Below are 24761 nucleotides of genomic sequence, written 5' to 3' on the forward strand. Positions count from 1 at the left end.
TGTGCTTTAACTGCGGATTGTCAGCTTTAATTTGAGGGTATTTACATCCAAATCAGGTGAACGGTGTAGGAATTACAACAGCTTGCATATGTGCCTCCCACTTGTTAAAGGGACCAAAAGTAATGGGACAATTGGCTTCTCAGCTGTTCCATGGCCAGGTGTGCGTTAATCCCTCCTTATCCCAATTACAATGAGCAGATAAAAGGTCCAGAGTTAATTTCAAGTGTGCTATTTGCATTTGGAATCTGTTGCTGTCAAGATGAGATCCAAAGAGCTGTCACAACAATCTGCCCGTCTAAAGGCGCAGCAGATCACCCGATGAACGAGCAAAACGCTTGTTCATTGGGTGAAACTGTTGTTCAAGAAGGCAAGTCATCATTAGGCTGAAAAAACAAAACAAACCCATCAGAGAGATAACAAAAACATTAGGCATGGCCAAATTAACTGTTTGGAACATTCTTAAAAAAAAGGAACGCATCAGTTAGCTCAGCAACACCAAAAGACCTGGGAGAGACCACGGAAAAAAACTGTGGTGGATGACCGAAGAATTCTTTCCCTGGTGAAGAAAACACCCTTCACAACAGTTGGCCAGATCAAGAACACTCTCCAGGAGGTAGGTGTATGTGTGTCAAAGTCAACAATCAAGAGAAGACTTCACCAGAGTGAATACATAGGGTTCACCACAAGATGTAAACCATTGGTGAGCCTCAAAAACAGGAAGGCCAGATTAGAGTTTGCAAACGACATCTAAAAAAGCCTTCACAGTTCTGGAACAACATCCTATGGACAGATGAGACCAAGATCAACTTGTACCAGAGTGATGGGAAGAGAAGAGTATGGAGAAGGAAAGGTACTGCTCATGATCCTAAGCATACCACCTCATCAGTGAAGCATGGTGGTGTTAGTGTCATGGCGTGGGCATGTATGGCTGCCAATGGAACTGGTTCTCTTGTATTTATTGATGATGTGACTGCTGACAAAAGCAGCAGGATGAATTCTGAAGTGTTTCGGGCAATATTATCTGCTCATATTCAGCCAAATGCTTCAGAACTCATTGGACAGCACAAACTCCATGCAGATGTTGTCCTTGGTCGGATTCGAACCTAGGACCCCAGCGCTGCAAGGCACCAGTGCTACCCACTGAGCCACCGTGCTGCCCATACTAAATATCTGATAGGAGCAGGTCACAGAGGTAGGATATCCTATAAAATGTCCAGTTAATTCAAATCAATATCTGTAGTGGAGTGGAGCACCACAGTCAATGCCAAGGAATGGTGGATGCAGGCCTCAGAAGGATTGGTATCCAAACCCCTTAAAATTACTGTGTATAATAGCCTATAAACAGAAGAAGCAACACTCCAAAGATATCATAGAAGAACTGAAACTGTGCTTGTGCATTGGATGCATAATTTCACTGAAGAATTGGTGCTGCTTCTTCTGTTTGGAGACTATTATAGGATCTACAGTTAGATGACTTGTTTTTTGTTGTATTGTATGGAAAAGTGTGAGCTTACCTGACCCCAAAAAAAACTTGCAGGAGGGTGCAAATCCCAGAGACAAAGAAGATGGTGCTGATCAGGTGACTCTGTGTCAGGGGGTCATGGGTTATGCACAGGTCTTTGGATAAGATCAATGGAATAGCGACAATCCCACCGAGGGCGGTCAGGTAATGCTGCAAAGTGAATTCAGAGACAAATCATTCAATGCTCTCTCCACATAGGTGCTATTCTAGGGTCTACAAATATGGCCACCATTACAGCTGCCATGGTTTGTCTTCCAACTTTATAGACTTACCTGGATGCCCAAAAAAATACACATGTACCACGGGGGCACATCTGTCACTGTATACGCCAACTTGTTCCGAGCATTGTCCAAGATTTTCTTCTTTTCAAGGCTGGGGTCTTTTGTATCAAATGACGACATGATTTTATAATGATTAACATCTTCTATCTGTCAAAGAGAAGAAACTTCACTTAGAAATTAACAGGCCGTTGGCACCAGTAAGAACTTTATTATGTTTAATGGGCTTTGGACTGTAGAAGACAGAATCATATCCCTTTTAAGATTAGGAGATGTTGTTGGCAACATGTCTCTCCATATAATCAGAGGACATGCTGATGACATAATGTATAGTGTATGAGAAGAGGGAGGGGTAAGAGAGTTCACATTAATGATCACTCCTTTACTTCTCTCCAATCATTACAAAGTGAAAAGTCTTATTTTACACAAATCACTGATCAAATAATGACTACATCAATTTACTTAACATCTCACAGTAACATAGTATTTCCCATGATGCAAAAAGATAGGCCCCTACAGGATACAAGAAAAGGGGTCATCTAGATTATTAAAGCAACAAGCACTGTAGACAACGATAAAAAACTAAGAAAAAAAAAAAACTATATGATTTATTGGTGACAATACCGACAAAAAAGAAAATAAAATACCACCAGACTTCAAACAATAGTATGCCACAAAAGTGAAGGAGTGAATTGCCCATAAACATGTATAAAGATAAAAATGACCAGTCATTTGTGGCACATTGTTTGAAGTCTGATGGTATAAATTTTTCTTTTTGTTGGTAGTGTCACTGATAAATCTCACATTGTTTTTTCTATCTTTGGTTGTCTAGAACAGTTGCTGCATAATCTAAATGGCCAATTTTTATGCATCCTGTAGAACTGAAGAACTTATAGGGGGTGCAGAGATTACAGTCCAAAGGTTACTCGGCCACATGTGAGTTCAGCTGTGTAATGAAGGGACATTACTGAGATGAGATCATGATTACAAATAATGTGAAAATTCCAAACAGATCTAACATCCTATGTGAAGTCATTACACACAATGGCACTTGATTGTCCCATCACTAGCATTTCAGTTCAGAGTCCGGGGGCTGTCTGTCATCCATTACAGTACTGCACTGAAGTGAATACTATTGAGGCTATCTGTTAGCCTCAATAGTATTCACTTCAGTGCAGTACTGTAATGGATGACAGACAGCCCCCGGACTCTGGACTGAAATGCTAGTGATGGGACAATCAAGTGCCATTGTGTGTAATGACTTCACATAGGATGTTAGATCTGTTTGGAATTTTCACATTATTTGTAATCATGATCTCATCTCAGTAATGTCCCTTCATTACACAGCTGAACTCACATGTGGCCGAGTAACCTTTGGACTGTAATCTCTGCACCCCCTATAAGTTCTTCAGTGGCAATAATAGTTTAATGGGGTTTTCTGGGAATTAAGAAAATGAAAATACTTAAATATTGCTTTATTATAAATATATTCCCAAAAAAACTTAATTATTTATAATGGCTCATTTTGTCTAGGGAGCAATCATTAGGAGAAATAAAATGGCCACATCCCCACATCCGTGAGCGGGCCATATGTCCCGGAGCGGCATTGATCGTGCGCAAGGGAGTACACAGCATCATAGATTACAATGATGCTGTGCAAGTCGGGCAGCCCGCGGAGCTATTGTCCCTCACTCATATGATCTTATAGTCCCGCCGGCGGCCCGACGTGAACAGCATCATTGTAATCTATGATGCTGTGTGCTCCCGTGCGCACGATCAATGCCGCTTCGGGATATATGGCCCGCTCACGGACCGTATATCTCAGAGGGCATACGGTCGTGTGCAAGGGCCCTAAGTAATATAATGTATGTATACAGCAGTGCTTCTCAATTATTTTCTGTCATGCCCCCCCTAGGAAGAAGAAAACATTTCGCGCCCCCCGCGCCACTGTAAATAGTATCATTTGTCTATAAAATTGTTATAAGTACACCTCTGCATAACACTGTATCCTTATTAACGTATAAGAGGATAAAAAAAGAAAGAAATGTGGATCGGACACACACTTATGGGGGGGGATCTGTGGATGACGGACACTTATGGGGGGATCTGTGGATGACGGACACTTATGGGGGGATCTGTGGATGACGGACACTTATGGGGGGGATCTGTGGATGACGGACACTTATGGGGGGATCTGTGGATGACGGACACTTATGGGGGGGATCTGTGGATGACGGACACTTATGGGGGGATCTGTGGATGACGGACACTTATGGGGGGATCTGTGGATGACGGACACTTATGGGGGGATCTGTGGATGACGGACACTTATGGGGGGATCTGTGGATGACGGACACTTATGGGGGGATCTGTGGATGACGGACACTTATGGGGGGGATCTGTGGATGACGGACACTTATGGGGGGGATCTGTGGATGACGGACACTTATGGGGGGGATCTGTGGATGACGGACACTTATGGGGGGGATCTGTGGCTGGCACTGTTACAGGGGGATCTGTGGCTGGCACTGTTATATATGTGCCATCCACAGACCCCCCACCCCATAACAGTGCCATACACAGTGCCCCCCCCAGCCCATAACAGTGCCATCCACAGACCCCCACCCCTTAACTGTGCCATCCACAGATTCCGTGTGCCTGCCGCCGCCGTTTAAAGTTATTAAACATGCCCCCCTCACTCCTAATAGTACCGTATATCCAAATTTCTTCTGTATAATGCCGGCAGTCGGGCCGGGCGGCCGTCGCGTCCCTCAGTGACGTCACTTGTCTGCGCCGCCTGCTTCATTCATAAAGCAGGCGGCGCAGGCACGTGACATCACTGAGTGACGCGCCGGCCGCCCGGCCTGCCGGCATTATACAGAAGAAATTCGCACACCCCAAAGGCCGGCCCTGAACGCCTGAACGAGTCCCCCCTTTACGGAGCCTGGTGCCCCCCCTGGGGGGCGCGCCCCACTATTTGAGAAGCACTGGTATACAGTGACTCCACCAGCAGAATAGTGAGTGCAGCTCTGGAGTATAATGCAGGATGTAATTCAGGATCAGTACAGGATAAGTAATGTGTGTACACAGTGACTCCACCAGCAGAATAGCGAGTGCAGCTTTGAAGTATAATGTAGGCAGTAACTCAGGATCAATACAGGATAAGTAATATAATGAATGTATACAGTGAGTGCAACTCTGCAGTACAATACGGCATGTATCTTAGGATCGGTATAAGAATAATGTAAGGGTGGTTTGAGACAGCCTGATAAGGGGTAATAATAACTTGTACTGATCGCTGATAAAACAAGCCAGTGCTAGTTTAAAGGACCTCCACAATGGTTGATGGGTGACAAATGATTGTCACAAAGATTGTTCATCCCCCGTGCAAATTAGAAGATGTCTAAGACCTTCTTCTCGTGACACACCATACTTCATGTTAGTGGTGAATTTGAGTTGAAACGTTTTACCTTTATATCTGTAAAGAATAAATCAAGGCAACTGGACTTACCCTTTACAGTAAGTCCAGTTGCCTTGATTTATTCTTTACAGATATACCATGACCTGGATAAATGAGAACCTTGACAGACGTTTTACCTTTATGTATAAAAAAAATAAATAAAAAATTTACAGAAAATTTTGAAAAATTTGCAATTTTCTAAATTAGAATTTCTCAGATTTTAAGACAAAATAGTTATTCCTTGCAAAATAGTTATTAATTCACATTCCTCATATGTCTACTTCATGTTAGCACAATTTTGTCAATGTCATTTTAAATTTTCAGGATGTTAGAAGGCTTACAATTTTGGAAATAAAATTTAAAAAAACGTGTTTTTAAGGACCATTTCAGTCCTGAAGTTACTTTAACGGGCTTACATAATAGAAACCACCCAAAAATGACTACGTTTTAGAAACTACACCTCTCAATTTATTCAAAACCGATTTTACAACCTTTGTTAACCCTTTAGGTGTTCCACAGGAATTAAAGCAAAATGGAGGTGAAATTAAAAACTTTCTTTTTTGTGTGTGCAGATTTTTTATTTTAATCCATTTCTTCTGCAACCCAGCAAGGGTTAACAGCAAAACAAACCTCAATATTTATCATCCTGATTCTGTAGTTTGCAGAAACACCCCCTATGTGGTCATAAATCTCTTCATGGGCATACGGCAGGGCTCAGAAGGAAAGGAGCACAATATTGTTTTTGGGGGGCAGATTTTGCTTGAATGGTTTTTGGGTGCCATGGCACATTTGAAGAGACCCTGAGGTACCTCTAGAAAGAAAACCCCAAAAAGTGACAACATTTTGGAAACTACACCCATCAAGGAATTGATCGAGGGGTGAAGTTTAATGCTTTGACACAACAAGCATTTCATAGAATTTAGAAACACTTGGCTGTGAAAATGAAAAATTACATTTTATTTCCAATAAAATGTTGCTTTAGCCCCAGATTTTTCATTTTCACAAGGCATAACAGGGGAAAATGCACCCCACAATTTTACACATTTTTTCATGAATATGGCAACACCCCACTTGTGCCGATAAACTGTTGTTTGGGGGAATGGCAGTGTTCAGAAGGGAAAGAGTGGCATTGGGATTTTCTAACATGGAATTTGCTGAAATTGTTTTAGGCGCCATAATATTTATATTTTTTCACCAATGTAGCCTTGTCAGGGCTTGTTTTTTTGCAGGATGGACTGCAGTTTTTATTGGTATCATTTTGGGGTACATATGTCTCATGCGGTATATATGATAATTTTATTCTGTGGGTTGATAGGATTATGGTAAGACCAAATGTATATAGTTTTTTTTTTTAATGTTTTACTACTTTTTCAGCATAAAATCACTTTTTGTATTTGCATCACCATATACTAACATCCATAACATTTTTATTTTTCACCAATGTAACTGTGTGAGGATAGGCTGTAGTTTTTATTGAAATAATTTTTGGATACATATGACTTTTTAATCACTTTTTCTTCAATTTTTTGGAAGGTGAAGTGACAAAGACAGCAATTTAGTCATTGTTTTTTTATTTTGTTTTTTTACAGTGTTCATCATACAGGATTAGTAATATGATCATTTTATAGATCATGTTGTTAAGGATTCGGCAATACCAATTATGTGTAGTTTATTTTATTTTATAATCAATTATTGTCATGGTCCCTCAGGTGACTGATGTCAGGAAATCAAGGAGATTGGCTGAGCATGGAGGAATATAACAGCCTCCTTGATTTCTCTTGATTCAGTGTTGATAGGGTTAATGACCACTTCCCTTTTCTCAGATGTTGCTCAGTGGCCTCTACCCTTTATAGCCTCACCCCACCCTTCTGACTATGCCATTGATGACTTCATTTAGGTTTGGCTGAGCTGGTGTGAGATCCTCTGTGGTGTTGCTTTTCTTCCATCTCTACAGAAATTAAGTGTCGCATTTGTTTGTATTTGTTATATTCCCTGTTGTTGTATCTGGGCCTGAGACAAAGACTTCCATTCGTCCATCTGGGGAATGGGTTGTCTCTGGTCCTAAACTTATTCCAGGGCCTTATAGGGAAATCCGGGCCTAGGTATCCTGCTTATGAATATTCCTATCTTCAAGGTCTATTCATATTGATAGGTAGTCAGGGCCCCGATTAGGGTCTGAGGCGGCATTACAAGCCTTTTATGCCTGAAGGAATGTTTTGCTTCAGCCCCTATTCTGGTGCAACCGGATGTGTCTCAGCCATTCATTGTAGAGGTGGACGCATCCGAGGCAGTGGTGGGAGCAGTTTTGTCGCAAGGTCCTTCACCTAGTAAACGGCGCCCATGTGCTTTTTTCTCTAAAAAACTTTCGACTGCTGAAAGAAATTATGACATGGGTAATAGGGAATTTCTGGACATGAAGTTGGCTTTTGAAGAATGGCGCCATTGGTTGGAAGGAGGAATTCATCCTATTACGGTAATTACTGATCACAAAAATCTAGCTTACCTTGAGTCGGCTAAATGACTGAATCCAAGGCAGGCCAGATGGTCGCTGTTTTTCACCTGATTTAACTTCATTATCACCTACCACCCTGGGGTTAAGAACGTCAAGGCGGATGCTTTGTCGCACAGCTTTCCTGGGGGTGGGTGATTCTAAAAATCCTAGTCCTATTTTGTCTGAAGAGGTAGTCATAGCTGCCCTATATCCTGATCTTGTGGCTAAGGTATGGGAGGCCCAGGAGGATGCTCCGGACTCTTGTCCTGCAGGGAAATTGTTTGTTCCTTCAGACTTAGGTCATAAGGTATTTGAGGAACATCACTGTACTGTCTTGGCTGGACACCCTGGGAGTAGATCCACTGTCGATCTCATCTCACACAGATTTTGGTGCCCGGGGCTGCGTAAGTGTGTTGAGGACTATGTGTCAGCCTGTAGTACCTGTGCTCGTGCTAAGGTGACACATACTCGACCTTCTGGATCTCTTCTTCCATTACCCATCCCGTCCAGACCTTTGACACATTTGTCTATGGACTTTATCACGGATTTACTGAATTCTTCGGGAAAAAGATGGCGCATTTTATAGCATTGCCTGCTCTACCTAATGCCAAGACTCTTGCACAGGTTTTTGTCGATAACATCGTGAAACTACATGGCATTCCCTCTGATGTGGTGTCTGATTGGGGGACCCAGTTTGTTTCCAGATTTTGGAAAGCGTTCTGTACTCGACTGGGGGTACAATTGTCCTTTTCTTCTGCTTTTCATGCTCAGTCGAACGGACAGACGGAGCGCGCCAAACAGAATCTGGAGACTTACTTGAGATGTTTTGTTTTGGAGAACCAGGAGGAGTGGTCTTCATTCTTGTCGTTAGCCGAGTTTGCCATTAATAACCGTAGACAGGAGTCTACTGATACGTTTTTGGGGCATATGCATTCCATCCACAGTTTGGCACATTTTCTGGTTCTCAAACTTCTGGTATTCCTGAGGAGGAACGATTGTCTTCGATTTGGCGGAAAATTCAAAATAACCTGAAAAAGATGGGCAACAGGTATAAGCGTGTGGCTGACAGGAGACGTATAAATGGTCCGGACCTGAGAGTGGGTGATTCTGTGTGGCTGGCCACAAAAAACATTAAGCTTAAGGTACCTTCTTGGAAATTGGGCCCAAGATTTATTGGTCCATATAAGATCACTGCCATTGTTAACCCTGTAGCCTTCCGTCTTGAAACTTCCTCAGGCTTTGAAAATTCATAATGTATTTCATAAGTCGTTGTTGAAGAAATGTGTCGAACCTGTTAAGCCGTCCTCCTTTCCTCCCGCTCCTGTCATGGTGGACGGTAATTTAGAATTTCAAATCAGCAGGATTGTGGACTCCCGAGTTCTCCGTAGATCCCTCCAGTATCTCGTCCACTGGAAGGGTTACAGACCAGAGGAGAGGATGTGGGTACCAGCGGCCGATGTTAATGCGAATTGTCTGGTGAAGGCCTTTCACAGAGCCCATCCTGATAAGGTCGGTCCTGGGTGCCCAGAGCTCACCCATAGAAGGGGGGGTACTGTCACGGTCCCTCAGGTGACTGATGTCAGGAAATCAAGGAGATTGGCTGAGCGTGGAGGAATCTAACAGCCTCCTTGATTTTTCTTGATTCAGTGTTGATAGGGTTAACTCAGCTGTTGTTCAGTGGTCATCACTTCTAACCTTTATAGTCTCACCCCACCCGTCTGACTATGCGGTTGTTAGCTTTATTTGGGTTTGGCTGAGCTGATGTGAGATCCTCTCTGGTGTTCCTGTTCTTCCATCTCTACAGAAGTTTAGTGTCGCGTTTGTTTGTATTTGTTATATTCCCTGTTGTTGTATCTGGGACTGAGACAGAGACTTCCATTCGTGCATCTGGGGAATGGGTTGTTTCTGGTCCTATGCTTATTCCAGGGCCTTATAGGGAAATCACGGCCTAGGTATCCTGCTTATGAATATTCCTACCTTCAAGGTCTATTCATATTGATAGGTAGTCAGGGCCCGGATTACGGGTTGTATAGGAGGCGACTTGTTTCTTCCCTAGTTTCCAGGCCCAGTTACTGTTCCCCCTTCCCTCCTGTGTTCAGTGTAGAGTCCCCCCCCCCCCCCCCCCCACACTGATGGTGACATTATCAACCACCACAAAATCCGCCATTTCGTTCAGGTCAGTGCAGCTATGGATCCTATGTCTGTACTGGTCGAACAGCTGCAGGGACTGTCTTTGGAGGTAGCGGACCTCCGCGCGACAGTCTTACGGATTCAGAGACCACAGGCGGCTGGTTCTGATGGTGGGTACCAGGCTTGCCCTGAACCTAAGGTTGCCCTCTCGGACAGATTTTCTGGGGGTAGTGACAATTTCATTTGGTTCAGGGAATCGTGTAAATTGTACTTTAAGCTGCGTCCATACTTTTCTGGGGATGAGTGTCAATGTGTGGGTATGATCATTTCTTTGCTTAAGGATGATGCACAGTCTTGGGCTTTTTCTCTGTTGACCGGATCACCGTCTCTCCAGTCGGTAGATACATTTTTTAGAGCCTTGGGTCTTATTTATGTTGACCCGGATTGGATCTTTCAGACTGAGAACAAGATACGTGACCAATCTTAGCCCTCATGCACATATATAAGTGGCTCAGCCCCCTTCCCAGATGCCTCAGTGTCAAGGTCCTTGTGCTCTGCTTAGGTTCCTGATCACCACTTGTGTTCCTGACTCGTACTTGTGTCCCTGGATTCTGTTACTCGTCTGATCCCTGCCAGCTTGCCTTGACTCTCCTGCTGCCAAACCAGATTGCCTGACCTGTGCCGCCTGACCTGACCTTTTGCCTGTCTGACTACACCTCTGCCTCATCCTTCGGTCCTGCACTGTTGCTCCTGGTAACAACTGCGCCTGGAGGGGGTATCTCTGGAGGAGGGTACATACCTGGCTTCAATTGATGTTGAGGCCCTATACTCCTCAATACCCCACACCCTAGGAATGAGGGCTGTAGAAACATATCTGAGTATGAGGGGACGTCAGTTCCACCTACATAACATATTTGTTCTACACTTACTGAACTTTGTCTTGACAAGGAATTTTTTCCTGTTTGACGGGGTCCTTTACCACCAGCTCTGGGGCACTGCGATGGGGAGTTCCTGTGCCCCGTCGTATGCAAATCTGTTCCTGGGCTGGTGGGAATGGACCCTGGTATTCAGCTATGCACCCAGCAACTACATCCCATGCGTCTTAACGTGGGCCAGATTTATAGACAACATTTTTGTCGTCTGGAAGGGCAAGGAGAGTGAGTTTATTGGTTTCATACAGGAACTGAATATAAACTCTATTATTATGAAATTCACTTTGGAATTTAAAAGCAACACCTGCCCTTCCTTGACATAGAGATATCAAGGGACAAGGATAATATGTTGCAAACTAAAACATTCAGGAAACCTACCTCCACGAATTCGCTGTTACATTGGACGAGTCACCATCCACAACCCCTGAAGAGAGGGATACCGGTGGGACAGTACCTGCGCATCAGGAGGAACTGTTCCACCTGGTGTGACTTTAAACAACAAGCTAAAGATCTACAGTGCAGATTTCGTGAGAGGGGGTATCCTGATGCTGTCCTGAGGTCAGCATATAGGAGGGCCTGTGGTAGTAACAGGGATGAACTATTATACCCTAAACCAAAAACAACAACTAGTGGCCCGATACGCCTGATAGGCACTTTTGATGGCGCTTCGGATGAAGTGAAACGGGTACTGAGAAATCACTGGGAAGTCCTCCTACTTGACCCTGATATAAAAAATGTCATCTCGGAGACAGCACAGGTCACGTACCGTAGGGGCTTGAGCCTCCAGGATCGGCTAGTCCACAGCCACTTCAGCGAGAATCAGGATAGTGGAGAAACCTGGCTCCGGCGCCCTATTGGCAGTTTTCGCTGCAGTGGCTGTGTGGCGCCCACATATTATGCAGGGACGCTCATTTTGTGGTAATGTCACTGGTACTGTGTACCAAATTAGACACTTCGTGAACTGCCGCACAAGAGGCGTGATATACAAAGCCAACTGTATATGTGGCCTGGAATATGTGGGCAAGACCACCCGTGAGCTTCGGCGGCGGGTGGGTGAACATTTGGGTGATATTAGAAATGATAGAGATACACCTTTAGCCACACATGTGAACACTGTACACGGAGGTGACATATCTGACCTTTATGGGAATTGAAATGGTCCAAAGACCAAGACGAGGAGGTGATTGGGATAGGAGGATTTTACAGAGGGAGACTTGGTGGATCTTTCAACTGCAAACGGTGGCTCCGATGGGGCTGAATGAACAATTGTCATTTTGCAGTTACATCGATCCTTAAAGGACTATATGTGTCACTACCCCATGGATCCACTTGTCTCCCTGGTTTGTAGCCTGTACATGTTTAGAACTATCCTCTTATCCCACTATCCCCACTCGGCTCCAGGGTCTAATATTACTGTTTTTGCGGTGGGTGTACCATGTAGTTTAAATCAAGGCAGTTATTATGAGGCCTAGCCATAAAAACTCCATTATGTAATCCCGGGATCCATGACTCTATGGATTCCCGAGGCATGATTTTACTGTTCAATGCATTTGGTGGACCTGCTTTGCCTGCTGATTCCACTGATACATTGTAACAAACCCGCCCTCTGGTGACGCCAATAATCCTGAGCAATGTGGGGCGGCGTTATGGCTGCGGCGGCTGCAAGACTAATAGCTTACTGACCGCGGTCTCCACCCCTTGGAGACAACTGTTGTTTGAGCGGTTGCCAAGATAGAACTACTTGCGGAGCGCCTCCAACCACTGCCAGGTCATCTGACCGGGGAGTAATCACGTGCTGTTGTCACGTGACCCGAACAGATGATAAGATGATGTCACTGGGCGGGGAGTGGGCGGAACAGGACGGCTTTTTAAATGAGCCGCGAACTCACCCTCGTTGCTGCTGCCACACGCGGGATGCCAAGGAGTGATATCCGCACCTTTCTGTGAACAATCGATTTATCAAGATTGTGCAGATAAGTGCTTAGCTGACTCTGTGTTTGAATACCATCACTGTCTAGCGTTTCTCTGCACGTAGTGTTGAACGGCTCCGAATACAATTTGGTGGGTGTTAATACACCAAGAAAGCCTATTCAACACCTGAGAGCCAGCTCTTCTAACATCTTTGAGTGTGATGTAATCCAGGTTATTTACACAGTTTTTTACCTGGACCTTGACCATATCGGTGGTTTATCTGATACACCGTGTCTTACTAGTGATCCTGAAACAGGTGGTCACTGGTTATTTTGAGCCACTTGGACTAGAGTGACTCGAGACCTATTTATTTGATGATTGATGAACTAGTGACCCTGAAACAGGTGGCCACTGGGGATCTTGAGCCACTTTTGGTGAAGTGACTTGAAATCCTTTAGTTTCATGATTTCTGTATACCACTAGATTGGCTGTGGTCCTGATATCTAAGGGCTACTTCTTACAGAATTTATGATATCCGACTGAATCTGTGATATCTATATTTCAGTTGATTGAGTGACCTACATATCTAAAGGTTATAGTCCCCTGAAGATTTGCTAACCTTCAAGGAAACGCGTCGGGATATTTTTTGCTCACCTATATTGGGATCTATTATTGACCCCAGAGGACTATGCTTATTTCAATTACAATACCAACAATCAGCATAGTTCACCTTATATCTGTTGTTTGTCAGTCTACAACTTGTGCCTTCTTCTTTCTGATATAGGTTGTTCCCCTTTTTTAGATCTTAGGGACCACACTATCTCTCGGACAAAGTTGGGCAGTCCACGTCTAGGTAGGGGGACATAGGGTTAGTGCTAGGATATAGGGTGATAAGGAGCGACAGCTAGGGACTTCCAGGGCCTGTGACCCAACAGTGTGTCCCTCTTACTGTGCATCCTTTCTCCTCAATCTATCCATATTACTATCCCCTTCCTTTTTTGGTCCCCCCTTCTCCTAATTGGCATCTGCTAACAGGAGATTTGTATGCAGCACTTTAATTGCACTCAGCATAGATTTTTAATCTACACTTTAAGGGCCTATTATTTTAATTTTTGATACAATTAAACGTTAAGTATTAATAAGCTACCCATTATTGTAATTAGTTATTGGATTGAAGGGTTTAGCCCATTACATTGGTACCGGTTTGACCAAACCTTTATTTTGGTTGTGTTAATTGATAACAACTGCGCCTGCCTGACTACGCCTGTACTTCTGGTACCTTTCTCAGGTACCGCCTGGTCTGCCTGGACCAGCTGCTTCGTGTACCTATCCTTCTCAAGAGGTAGCGACCTGGTGTTCACTGTAATAATTGGCTGGGTTTGGTTGAGAAAGTGAAAAGCTACGAGAAGATTCTTTACAAACAAAGAGGATCCTACTTAAAGTAGAATAATTTATGGAAAGATTGGGACACGGTTAATTAATTAGGAACCTTCTCTTTTTTTTTTTTCTTTTTTTTTTTTTTTCCTGCAGGGTGGGGGGGTGGGTTGGTGGGGTGGGCTAGGGAAAATTCTATTAGTCTGGCCTCTTCTATATGTATTGTATCGGTGAAGTATGTGAAGTTATACCGGAGCACAGGTGTATCTCTAGGAATGTTGGAGGATGGGAGGATTTTCCGCCATTAAATAATAGTTGAAATTTTAATTTTGAGCGGCATATGGGCAGGGGATCAGGGCTCGGGACCTCGGGGCACCTGGATATCGGGCGCGACTCGGGGTGCGGCTCTTCCTGACAGACATGAGGTTCGACTGCAGGCAGTGATATGACACATGTGGTAGGCGTGCTACTATGTATGTGACAGAGTGGATCTCTGGTTGTGTTTTTTATCTACATCCTCTTCAATTGCTGGTGACTGCCGAGCGATACTCGACTTGAGTTCTTTGGCACATGAGATACCAATGTGAATATATGCGAGATACGGCTAATTACGGTGCTAATATTCAACTTAACCACATGGGGATGAGGCAGTAAAATATGTGAGTGGGTTCTCTACCACTGTGATAGAGGACTGCTGGACCCCCTTTTTTCCTATTCTCTGCTCTATGAAATGTTTGTGATTAAAGATTGCCGTCAGCCCGCCTCGTATGGAGCATGTGAGTATCAAGTGATTGGCCACATGAGTGTCAATCCTGCCGATCGTGCTTACCCAGGTCTGGGGGAGGGCGTGCGCGATGCGCGCTCGCTGCTTGGTGGCCATCTGGGCTGCGGGCCTCTTATCCCTGCCCTTTATAGATTATATTATGCTAAATGAGATGCTCTGTCCATCTGCTTTATTAAGCTTTGGATGTCGGGTGAATCCTTTTATCCTCCTCAGTAAGAGATCCTCGCTTGATTTTTAAGTGCTCATATAATTATGGTCACTTGTATGCAATTATTGTTAATCATGTCTATGAATCAGAATTGACGGACTTATGGATTTTATAATATCATAAATGTATTATGGATATAAATTTTCTATTAGAATAATAAAATATAAAAAAAAAAAAAAAGTATTAATAAGCTACCCATTATTGTGATTAGTTATTGGATTGAAGGGTTTAGCCCATTACATTGGTACCGGTTTGACCAAACCTTTATTGTGGTTGTGTTAATTGATAACAACTGCGCCTGCCTGACTACGCCTGTACTTCTGGTACCTTTCTCAGGTACCGCCTGGTCTGCCTGGACCAGCTGCTTCGTGTACCTATCCTTCTCAAGAGGTAGCGACCTGGTGTTCACCTCGGGAAAGTCTTTCCCCACCATCAGGGGTATTGTGAAGAATCGAGGGGTTCACTTAGACAACGCCCTTAGAGGAGGTAGGACACGTGGCACAGTGGATTCACACCCGCTGGTTCGTGACAGCGGATATGGGAAAAGGCAATTTTATTTTATTTAATTATTTTACTTTTTTAATTTTTACACAGTTTTTTTTAATCAAGTCCCACTTGGATCTTCAAGATCCAGTGGGTCTGATTGCTGTTCAGTGCACTGCAATAGTCATCTAATGTAATGCACTGTAATGTCAGTTTTACATTGACACCAAGGTCCCATTTACACGACTGTATTTTTGGTCAGCATCCAATCTGCATCTTGTGCAGGCCGGATGCTGTCCCAATCATTTCAATAGTGCTGCAAAAAATGTGGACAGTACAACATGTGCTGTGTGCATCTGTATGTCTGTTCCGTAGCCCCGCAAAAAACATAGACCATGTCCTATTCTTGTCCGTTTTACAGGCAAGGATAGGCATTGTTACAATGGATCTGCAAAAAAATTAATAAAAGATGCAAAACGAACGTCACACGGATGTCATCCATATTTTTTGGGACTCAGTGTTTTGTGGACCGCAAAATACATATGATCATGTGAATGCACCCTAAGGGCTCATGCGCACAAACTTAGTTTTTTTCTGTGTCTATTCTATTTATTTTGTGGCCCATATGTGGAACCATTCACTTCAGTGGGGATGCAATAAAACGGAAATTTCATTTATTTCTTGTCCGTATGTCCACATGGCTGTTTCGCAAACAAATAGAACATGTCCTATTATTGTCCGCATTACAGGCAAGGATAGGACTGTTCTATTAGGGGCTAGCTGTTCCATTCTGCAAAATATAGAATGCACACGGCTGGTATACGTGTTTTGCAGATTCACAATTTGCGGACCACAAAACATCCAACAGTCGTGTGCATAAACCCTAAGCCTGATCAGACCCTCAGGGTCTGGCAGGCTTAGATAGATGGCAAGCCTGGATGCCTTTTTAAAGGGGTCCGGTTGCCATGGTATGCCAGCGTCCCAATGGGACTGGGTGCTGTCTAAGGGGGTAAATGGCTAGAATCGGTGCCAACACCAATCTCAGCCGTTGCAGCAGAGTGGAAGCTGTATGTTACACTCCGATTGGTCCCTTGCCAGCTTCTCTCAGTGAGGGCAGAGACTCTGGGGCTGTCATACTTTAAAGTAGAGGTGGGACGACGAATCCGTCAAATACACGAATCCCTCGAATCTTGTGGGATTTGTGGACTCAAATCCCGACGTAATTTAGTAAAATTCGAACCCGCCGAATCCCGCGACGAGATATAACCTAATGATACACGGCCCCCGCCATGCCGCACAGCGCTGTGGGCGGGTGCATCAACAGAGGGAGGAGGTGCTGGGGACTGGCGTCTGGATTAGAAATGACAGCGGGGACCGGTGCAGTCCCTGTATTCTAATGCACTGGCCTCGCTCACTGTAGTATAATCTTATCTAACCTGCATTGTTAAGATATAAAAATTATGTGTAATCCATCTGTATTACTTACAACATTAAAGGGACACTGACAGGCCAAATCAGCATATTTAGTTATATATATATGACATTACAGGTCTTATACAGTCTATTAAAAGCATCTAAGTATCCCCCCTGTCCACCTTATAAATACGGAAAAATAAAGTTTTATAACCTGCTTGTCTCGTCAGCAATCTGCCCAAGGGGCGGCGTTTCATCTCAAAATGCGCCCAGCCAGCCGCTCCCAACTGCCGTTCTGAATCCCCGCCCAGCTCATCAATATTCACTTCGCTGGGCGGCGGCTACAACTCTCCCCAGTCACGATCCTGCGCATGGGCAATTGAATCCTCCTGGCATCGTTCATGTCTAATCTTCTGCGCCTGCGCCCCGCCGTGGTTACATCGCGCCTTCGTACACACCCAGCCTGCGTCTTCGAGGCCGCTGCAGCCTCTGCCTCATGCGCATGCGCCAGGCACTGTTCACTCACATCTCATTTACAATTGCAGGGAAATAAATGTATAACAGAAACTAATGGGGGGAACATTATTTACCTTTTTATTATGAAAAATTGGTCCACCAGAAATTGACACTAGACGTACTCGAACCTCAAACTCTTCCTCCGCCTCTCTTTGTCTGCACTGTGTACACACAGACAATGAGGGCGGTGTGAAGATTTGGAGGTCGGACGCACTATCATTAACCCCTTTGAGATGTGAGTGAGCAGCGCTCTGAACAGTGCCTGGCGCATGCGCATGAGGCAGAGGCTGCAGCGGCCTCGAAGACGCAGGCTGGGTGTGTACGCAGGCGCGATGTAACCACGGTGGGGCGCAGAAGATTAGACATGAACGATGCCAGGAGGATTCAATTGCCCATGCGCAGGATCGTGACTGGGGAGAGTTGTAGCCGCCGCCCAGCGAAGTGTATATTGATGAGCTGGGCGGGGCTTCAGAACGGCAGTTGGGAGCGGCTGGCTGGGCGCATTTTGAGATGAAACGCCGCCCCTTGTGCAGATTGGTGACGAGACAAGCAGGTTATAAAACTTTATTTTTCCGTATTTATAAGGTGGACAGGGGGGATACTTAGATGCTTTTAATAGACTGTATAAGACCTGTAATGTCATATATATATATAACTAAATATGCTGATGTCCCTTTAAGTTCCGTAGCAGAGAGGAGGGAGGGCGGGTGGCGCGTCACTCACTAAGTCATGCGCCTGCGGCGCCCACTTTATTGATGAAACAGGCGGCATGGGCGCGTGACGTAGTGAGTGATGCGCCGCCCGCCCGTCCTCCCGGCCTCCCTCCTCCCTCCTCTCTGCTACGGAACTTAATGTTGTAAGTAATACAGATGGATTACACATGATTATTATATCTTAACAATGCAGGTTAAATAAGATTATACTACAGACAGCGGGCCGGTGCATTAGAATACAGGGACTGCACCAGTCCCCGCTGTCATTCCTAATCCAGATGCCGGCCCCCAGCCCCTGTATTGGGGGTCATTTACACTGCAGGGACACTGTTATGGGGGGGGGGGGGGGAATCTGTGGATGGCACATAGCATAAGATGCTATATATGGGTCATCCACAAATCCCCCCATCACAGTGCCATCCAGAGATCTCCATAACAGTGCCATCCAGACATCCCCCCATAACAGTGCCATCCACAGATCCCCCCCATAACAGTGCCATCCACAGATCCCCCCCATAACAGTGTCATCCACAGATCCCCCCATAAGTGTTTGGATCACTTTGTTTCTTACACCGTTCACACAATTCTTATGTACAGGATTTGTAGGATTCGAGATTCGATATATTTGAGAACCTTTTCGGATTCGGATTCGAAAAAAATTGGATTCGTCCCACCTCTACTTTAAAGTGTCACACCCCGGGAGACAATTTGGGTGTAACTGTACACCCAATTGTACATCCAGATTGCATGTAATTTTATACAAGACATCCAAATGCGGGAAAGGGTTAATTAATATGTTGCCTATATTTGCACAAGGTACTAACAGGCTATAGTCCACAGCCGCTTGATTAGTCAGTCAGTCTGAGCTTAGAGTCTTAGATTCAGTAGTGAGAGAAGAATATGTTGCTGACTCATGAGCCAGCCTGGACCTGGATCCATACAGAGCTGGGCCAGAGAGAGCAACTGCAAGAGTAGGCCAGATGTAAAACAGGAGGTGTAGTGAAAACCTGGTAGAAAAAAACCTGTGTAAGGGTACTTTCACACTAGCGTTATTCTTTTCCGGCATCGAGTTCCGTCCTCAGGGCTCAATACCGGAAAAGAACTGATCAGTTTTATCCTAATGCATTCTGAATGGAGAGTAATCCGTTCAAGATTCATCAGGATGTCTTCAGTTCAGTCTTTTTGCCTTTTCAGTACGGAGATAATACCGCAGCATGCTGCGGTTTTATCTTCGTCCAAAACCCCGGAACACTGCATTTTTTCCCATTGATATGCATTAATGTCGGATCCGGCCCCGAGTGTTCTGGCAAAACAGATTCGGCATTGCGGTCTGCGCATGCTCAGACCGCAAAAAAAAAAGTGAAAAAATAAATAAATTCCGGATCCGTTTTTCCTGCTGACATCCAGTGGCGACTCTAGGAACAATATATAGGGGGGGGGGGGCACAAAGATACCACAGTCAAAAATGGGGGGGCAAAAACAAAATAAGTATATATAAATAAGATTACAAAATACGAGAGAATTGCGGTCTGCAGGGATACATTTATAATAAAACAATTTACTTACAAAAGAAGCTGTTCAGTCGTCTGCTGTGCCGTCCTCTGCTTGCTTCCGCAGGCGCACTGTTATGGTGGATCTGTGGAAGACACACTGTTATGGGGGCATCTGTTGATGACACATTATGCCTCTCATTAGCCCTCATTATGCCTCTCATATCAGCCCTTATGCCTCATTAGCCCCCATTATAAGCCCTTATGCCTCATTAGCCCCCATTATTCCTCTTATTAGCCCCCATTATGCCTCTTATCACCCCCATATCAGCCCCCATATCAGCCCTTATGCCTCATTAGCCCCCATTATAAGCCCTTATGCCTCATTAGCCGCCATTATAAGCCCTTATGCCTCATTAGCCCCCATTATTCCTCTTATTAGCCCCCATTATGCCTCATTAGCCCCCATTATAAGCCATTATGCCTCTTATTAGCCCACATTATGCCTCTTATTAGCCCACATTATGCCTCATTAGCCCCCATTATAAGCCATTATGCCTCTTATTAGCCCACATTATGCCTCTTATTAGCCCCATATGCCTCATTAGCGCCCATATGCCTCATTAGCGCCCATATGCCTCATTAGCGCCCATATGCCTCATTAGCCCCCATATGCCTCTAATAGTCTAATTAGCCCCTATTGTGTCTCTAATTAGCCCCCATTATGCATATTTAGCCCCCATATGCCTTTAATTAGACCCATTATGCCTCCAATTATCCCCCATATGCCTCCAATTAGCCCCCATATGCCTTCAATTAGCCCCCATATGGCTCCAATTAGCCCCCATATGGCTCCAATTAGCCCCTATTATGCCCCCAGCAGCCACATTTTTTATAAAATAAAAGAAACACTTACCCCTCCTGCTCCTGGATGGACGCCGCCTGCAATTTTCTCCCTCCTCAGTCGACTGTGCTCTAAACTGGACTGTGCTGACCATGTATAGCAGTGGGGACCTAGAAGCGTCACCCCACTGTCAAAAGGATGCACACTGCACCCATATACTCAGCAGGTCAGCTAGGGGCCAAAAGGCTAGGGGCCCTACAAACTATTGATGGACACTGCTATATGCCATGTGAAGCCTAAATGCTTGAATAATCGCACTGTTGGAGTATAGTCCATCCAGGTCACCAGACGTGCTCAGTGGGTGTGTGTAGTTAAAGATAACAGGTCAGTGCCGACATGAGATGGTATTATGAATGGACGATCGTCCTGTCAATTACACTCAGCATTTAACCCCCTGGTATTGCGGTCACACCCATTGCTGCCCATTTTCCCTGAAGAAGCCAGAATACTGGCGAAACATGTCGGGGGGCAGTTGTAGTTTTTAACACGCAGTCTCCCACTTCACAGTGAATCAGCTGTGGTTAGTCCTGGATGGACTATACTCCAACAGTGCGATTATTCAAGCATTCAGGCTTCACGTGGCATATAGCAGTGTGCATCAATAGTTTGTAGGGCCACTAGCCTTTTGGCCCCTAGCTGACCTGCTGAGTATATGGGTGCAGTGTGCATCCTTTTGACAGTGGGGTGACGCTTCTAGGTCCCCACTGCTATACATGGTCAAACTGACAGCAGCACAGAGCTAGTAACAGCCCTGCAAATTGGTGACACTGTAGCATTTTGCTTCTAATGTGAGAGGGTGGGAGTTAGTGCACTCTCCCGTCCCCTTCTCACCACTTATCACTACAACCCACTAGTGCAGTTGAGACTGTATTTTTAAAACTTCTTTTTTTGGTTTAGAAACATAGAAACATAGAATGTGTCGGCAGATAAGAACCATTTGGCCCATCTAGTCTGCCCAATATACTGAATACTATGGATAGCCCCCGGCCCTATCTTATATAAAGGATGGCCTTATGCCTATCCCATGCATGCTTAAACCCCTTCACTGTATTTGCAGCTACCACTTCTGCAGAAAGGCTATTCCATGCATCCACTACTCTCTCAGTAAAGTAATACTTCCTTATATTACTTAAACCTTTGCCCCTCTAATTTAAAACTGTGTCCTCTTGTGGTAGTTTTTCTTCTTTTAAATATGCTCTCTTCCTTTACTGAGTTGATTCCCTTTATGTATTTAAAAGTTTCTATCATATCCCCTCTGTCTCTTCTTTCTTCCAAGCTATACATATTAAGGTCCTTTAACCTTTCCTGGTAAGTTTTATCCTGCAATTCATGTACTAGTTTAGTAGCTCTTCTCTGAACTCTCTCTAGAGTATCTATATCCTTCTGGAGATATGGCCTCCAGTACTGCGCACAATACTCCAAGTTAGGTCTCACCAGTGTTCTGTACAGCGGCATAAGCACTTCACTCTTTCTACTGCTTATACCTCTCCCTATACATCCAAGCATTCTGCTGGCATTTCGTGCTGCTCTATTACATTGTCTTCCCACCTTTAAAGTCTTCTGAAATAATTACTCCTAAATCCCTTTCCTCAGATACTGAGGTCAGGACGATTGTCAGGACTGAGGTCAGGACGGTTTGTAGGAATAATTAATAAAGATAAGTAACACGTTTATATATCCACCTTATTCAGGTTAACACATATAGAAATAAAAGTGAAGTATTAATTAACCTGGGTCAAGATAGGTTCTACTGCCTAGTTAGGCATCAGTTAATATAGTTGTAAAAATACCTTACCCAGGTTAGGTCCTAATAATGATTATACTTCCATAATGGAAGCGCTGATTAGATAGTATTCATCTGGGGGAATCAGCGGGAAACACCCCCTCGCCCCCCTCTAGCGACGCCACTAATGACATCGGAGAGACTGATCTGGCATTTCAATGCATTTGTCATATGGATCAGGATTTTCATACGTTTTGACGGATCCGGCAGGCAGTTCCGGCGACGGAACTGCCTGCCGGAATCCTCTGCAGCAAGTGTGAAAGTACCCTAAGGGCTGTTTCACACGAGCGAGTCCATTGCGGGAATCACGCTCCGTGTGTGAGTGTAATCCTCCGCTCTGGACTTGCAGGAGCGCACGGCATTATCATGATTTATAATGCTATGTGTCTCTGCATGGCCTTTTTTCCACAGAATCATAGTGACATTTAGCCGATTATCTTAGGAAGGGGCTCATTTTTTGCGGGATGAGAGGACGGTTTTATTGTCACTAATTTGGGGGGCATATGACTTTTTGATCGCTTGCTATTACAATTAATCTGAGGGGTTAGGTCATGGGGTATTTTTATAGAGCAGATTCTTACGGACGTAGCAATACCTGATATGTCAATTTTTTTTATTTATTTTAGTTTTACTAAATAATATTTTTGAAATTTTTTGTTTTAGTGTCTCAAGTCTGAGAACCATAGTTTTTTCTCTGATTGTCAGTGGCTAAATTGGGATATAAATTTAGTACTCCATGCAAGTGTGGTACTCCCTGAAGCAACCGTCAATGCAGAGGCCCGGATGATCGGGGCACGTGTCACACTGAGTAGTGGTGTCCTTCCGTATCCCCCTCCTGTGACACACTCTGCACTTTTTTGGGACCATACCTTCTTTACAGTATGGGGGACCACACCTGGCCAGGGATGATACGGGTGCCTCCAGTTCCCGAGGTACCCCGGCCTGCTCTTTCCCGGTCAGAAAAGATCAGGGTCTTGAGGACTGCCTCATAGAACTGAAGGAATGTCCCTGTGTTGCCAGCGCTCCAGGACAGCACAAAAGAGTTGTACAAGGCAACCTGTACCAAGTAGACCTCAACTTTTTTGTACCATGCCCGGGTTTTGCGCATGGCATTATATGGCTTGAGGACTTGATCAGAGAGATCAACTCCTCCCATATACCGATTGTAGTTGACGATACAATCGGGCTTAAGGACCGTTGCCGCGGTACCTCGCACAGGGACAGGGGTGATGCAATTACCGTGAATTGTGGACAGTACAAGGACATCCCTCTTGTCCTTATATCTGACAAGCAACAGGTTTCCACTGGTAAGGGCACGGGTCGCACCCTTGGGGATAGGTACCTGGAGGTGGTGGGTAGGGAGGCAGAGTTGATTTTTCCGCACGGTCCCACAAGCGGACGTGGATCTGGCGACAAGGGACTGGAACAAGGGGATACTAGTATAAAAGTGATCCACGTACAGGTGGTAACCCTTATCTAGCAGTGGGTGCATAAGGTCCCATACAAGTTTCCCGCTAACACCCAGAGTGGGGGGACATTCTGGGGGTTGAATACAGGAATCTCGCCCGTCGTACACACGAAAAACTTGTAAGTGTACCCTGAGGTACTCTCACAAAGTTTGTACAGCTTCACACCATACCTCGCCCGCTTTGAGGGAACATACTGGTGGAAAAGGAGTCTCCCCTTGAAAGCAATGAGAGACTCATCAACCGGGACCTCCCTTCCAGGTACATAGGCCTGTACAAATTTGGCCCTGAAGTGATCGATGACCGGCCTGATTTTGTACAGGCGGTCATAGGCAGGATCACCTTGGGGGGGGGGGGGACATGCTGCATTATCTGCATAATGCTGGCATTTCCAGATGGCCTCAAACCGGGTACGTGTCGTGGCCGTAATGTAAAGTGGGGTCTGGTAGAGGACATCCCCACTCCAGTGGAGGATTCAGGGGGGGGGCAACGGGGCAATTGCCCCCGCCCAAGCTGGTGGCGGCGGGGCACAGGGAGATGAGCGCTTCCATTGTGGAAGCGCTGATCTCCATAGTCATCTGTATCGCCGTCCTCAGGACAGCGATACAGATGACTGTGCTGAGGCAGAGGAGAGGCGTGTCCCTTTCCCTTCCTCTGATAGGCTGCAGGCACTAGTGCCGGCAGCCTATCAGAGGCCGGCGCAGGCGGCGCGATGACGTCATCGCGCCACCTGAGCCGTACAGCGCGGGACACAGGCCAGAAGAGGCCTGCATCACATCGCTGACATGGAGGTAAGTATGTGTTTTTTTTATATATACACAATACTTTTACTGGCACACGGGGGGGGGGGGGCTGTTATTGCTGGCACATGGGGGGGGCTGTTATTGCTGGCACATGGGGAGG

At 45.1% G+C, this 24761-nt stretch overlaps 1 protein-coding gene across 4 annotated transcripts in view; it reads right to left on the bottom strand.

Annotated features, from left to right (window-relative positions):
- The window catches only part of LOC121005501 (solute carrier family 23 member 2-like), a 212986-nt gene that overhangs the window by 102852 nt on the left and 85373 nt on the right, over positions 1-24761 (bottom strand). For 3 of the 4 annotated variants that reach the window (XM_040438271.1, XM_040438276.1, XM_040438292.1), the window contains 2 exons: positions 1795-1950; positions 1515-1672 (listed from right to left, as the gene is read on the bottom strand). In XM_040438271.1, coding sequence (XP_040294205.1) covers positions 1515-1672; positions 1795-1950 — 314 coding nt within the window. Of the gene's footprint in view, positions 1-1514; positions 1673-1794; positions 1951-15499; positions 15561-24761 lie in introns of those variants that run through there. The other variant, XM_040438284.1, reaches the window with a different exon arrangement.

The sequence above is a fragment of the Bufo bufo genome, chromosome 1 (assembly GCF_905171765.1).
Source record: "Bufo bufo chromosome 1, aBufBuf1.1, whole genome shotgun sequence".
In the NCBI taxonomy this organism is placed as follows: Eukaryota; Metazoa; Chordata; class Amphibia; order Anura; family Bufonidae; genus Bufo; species Bufo bufo.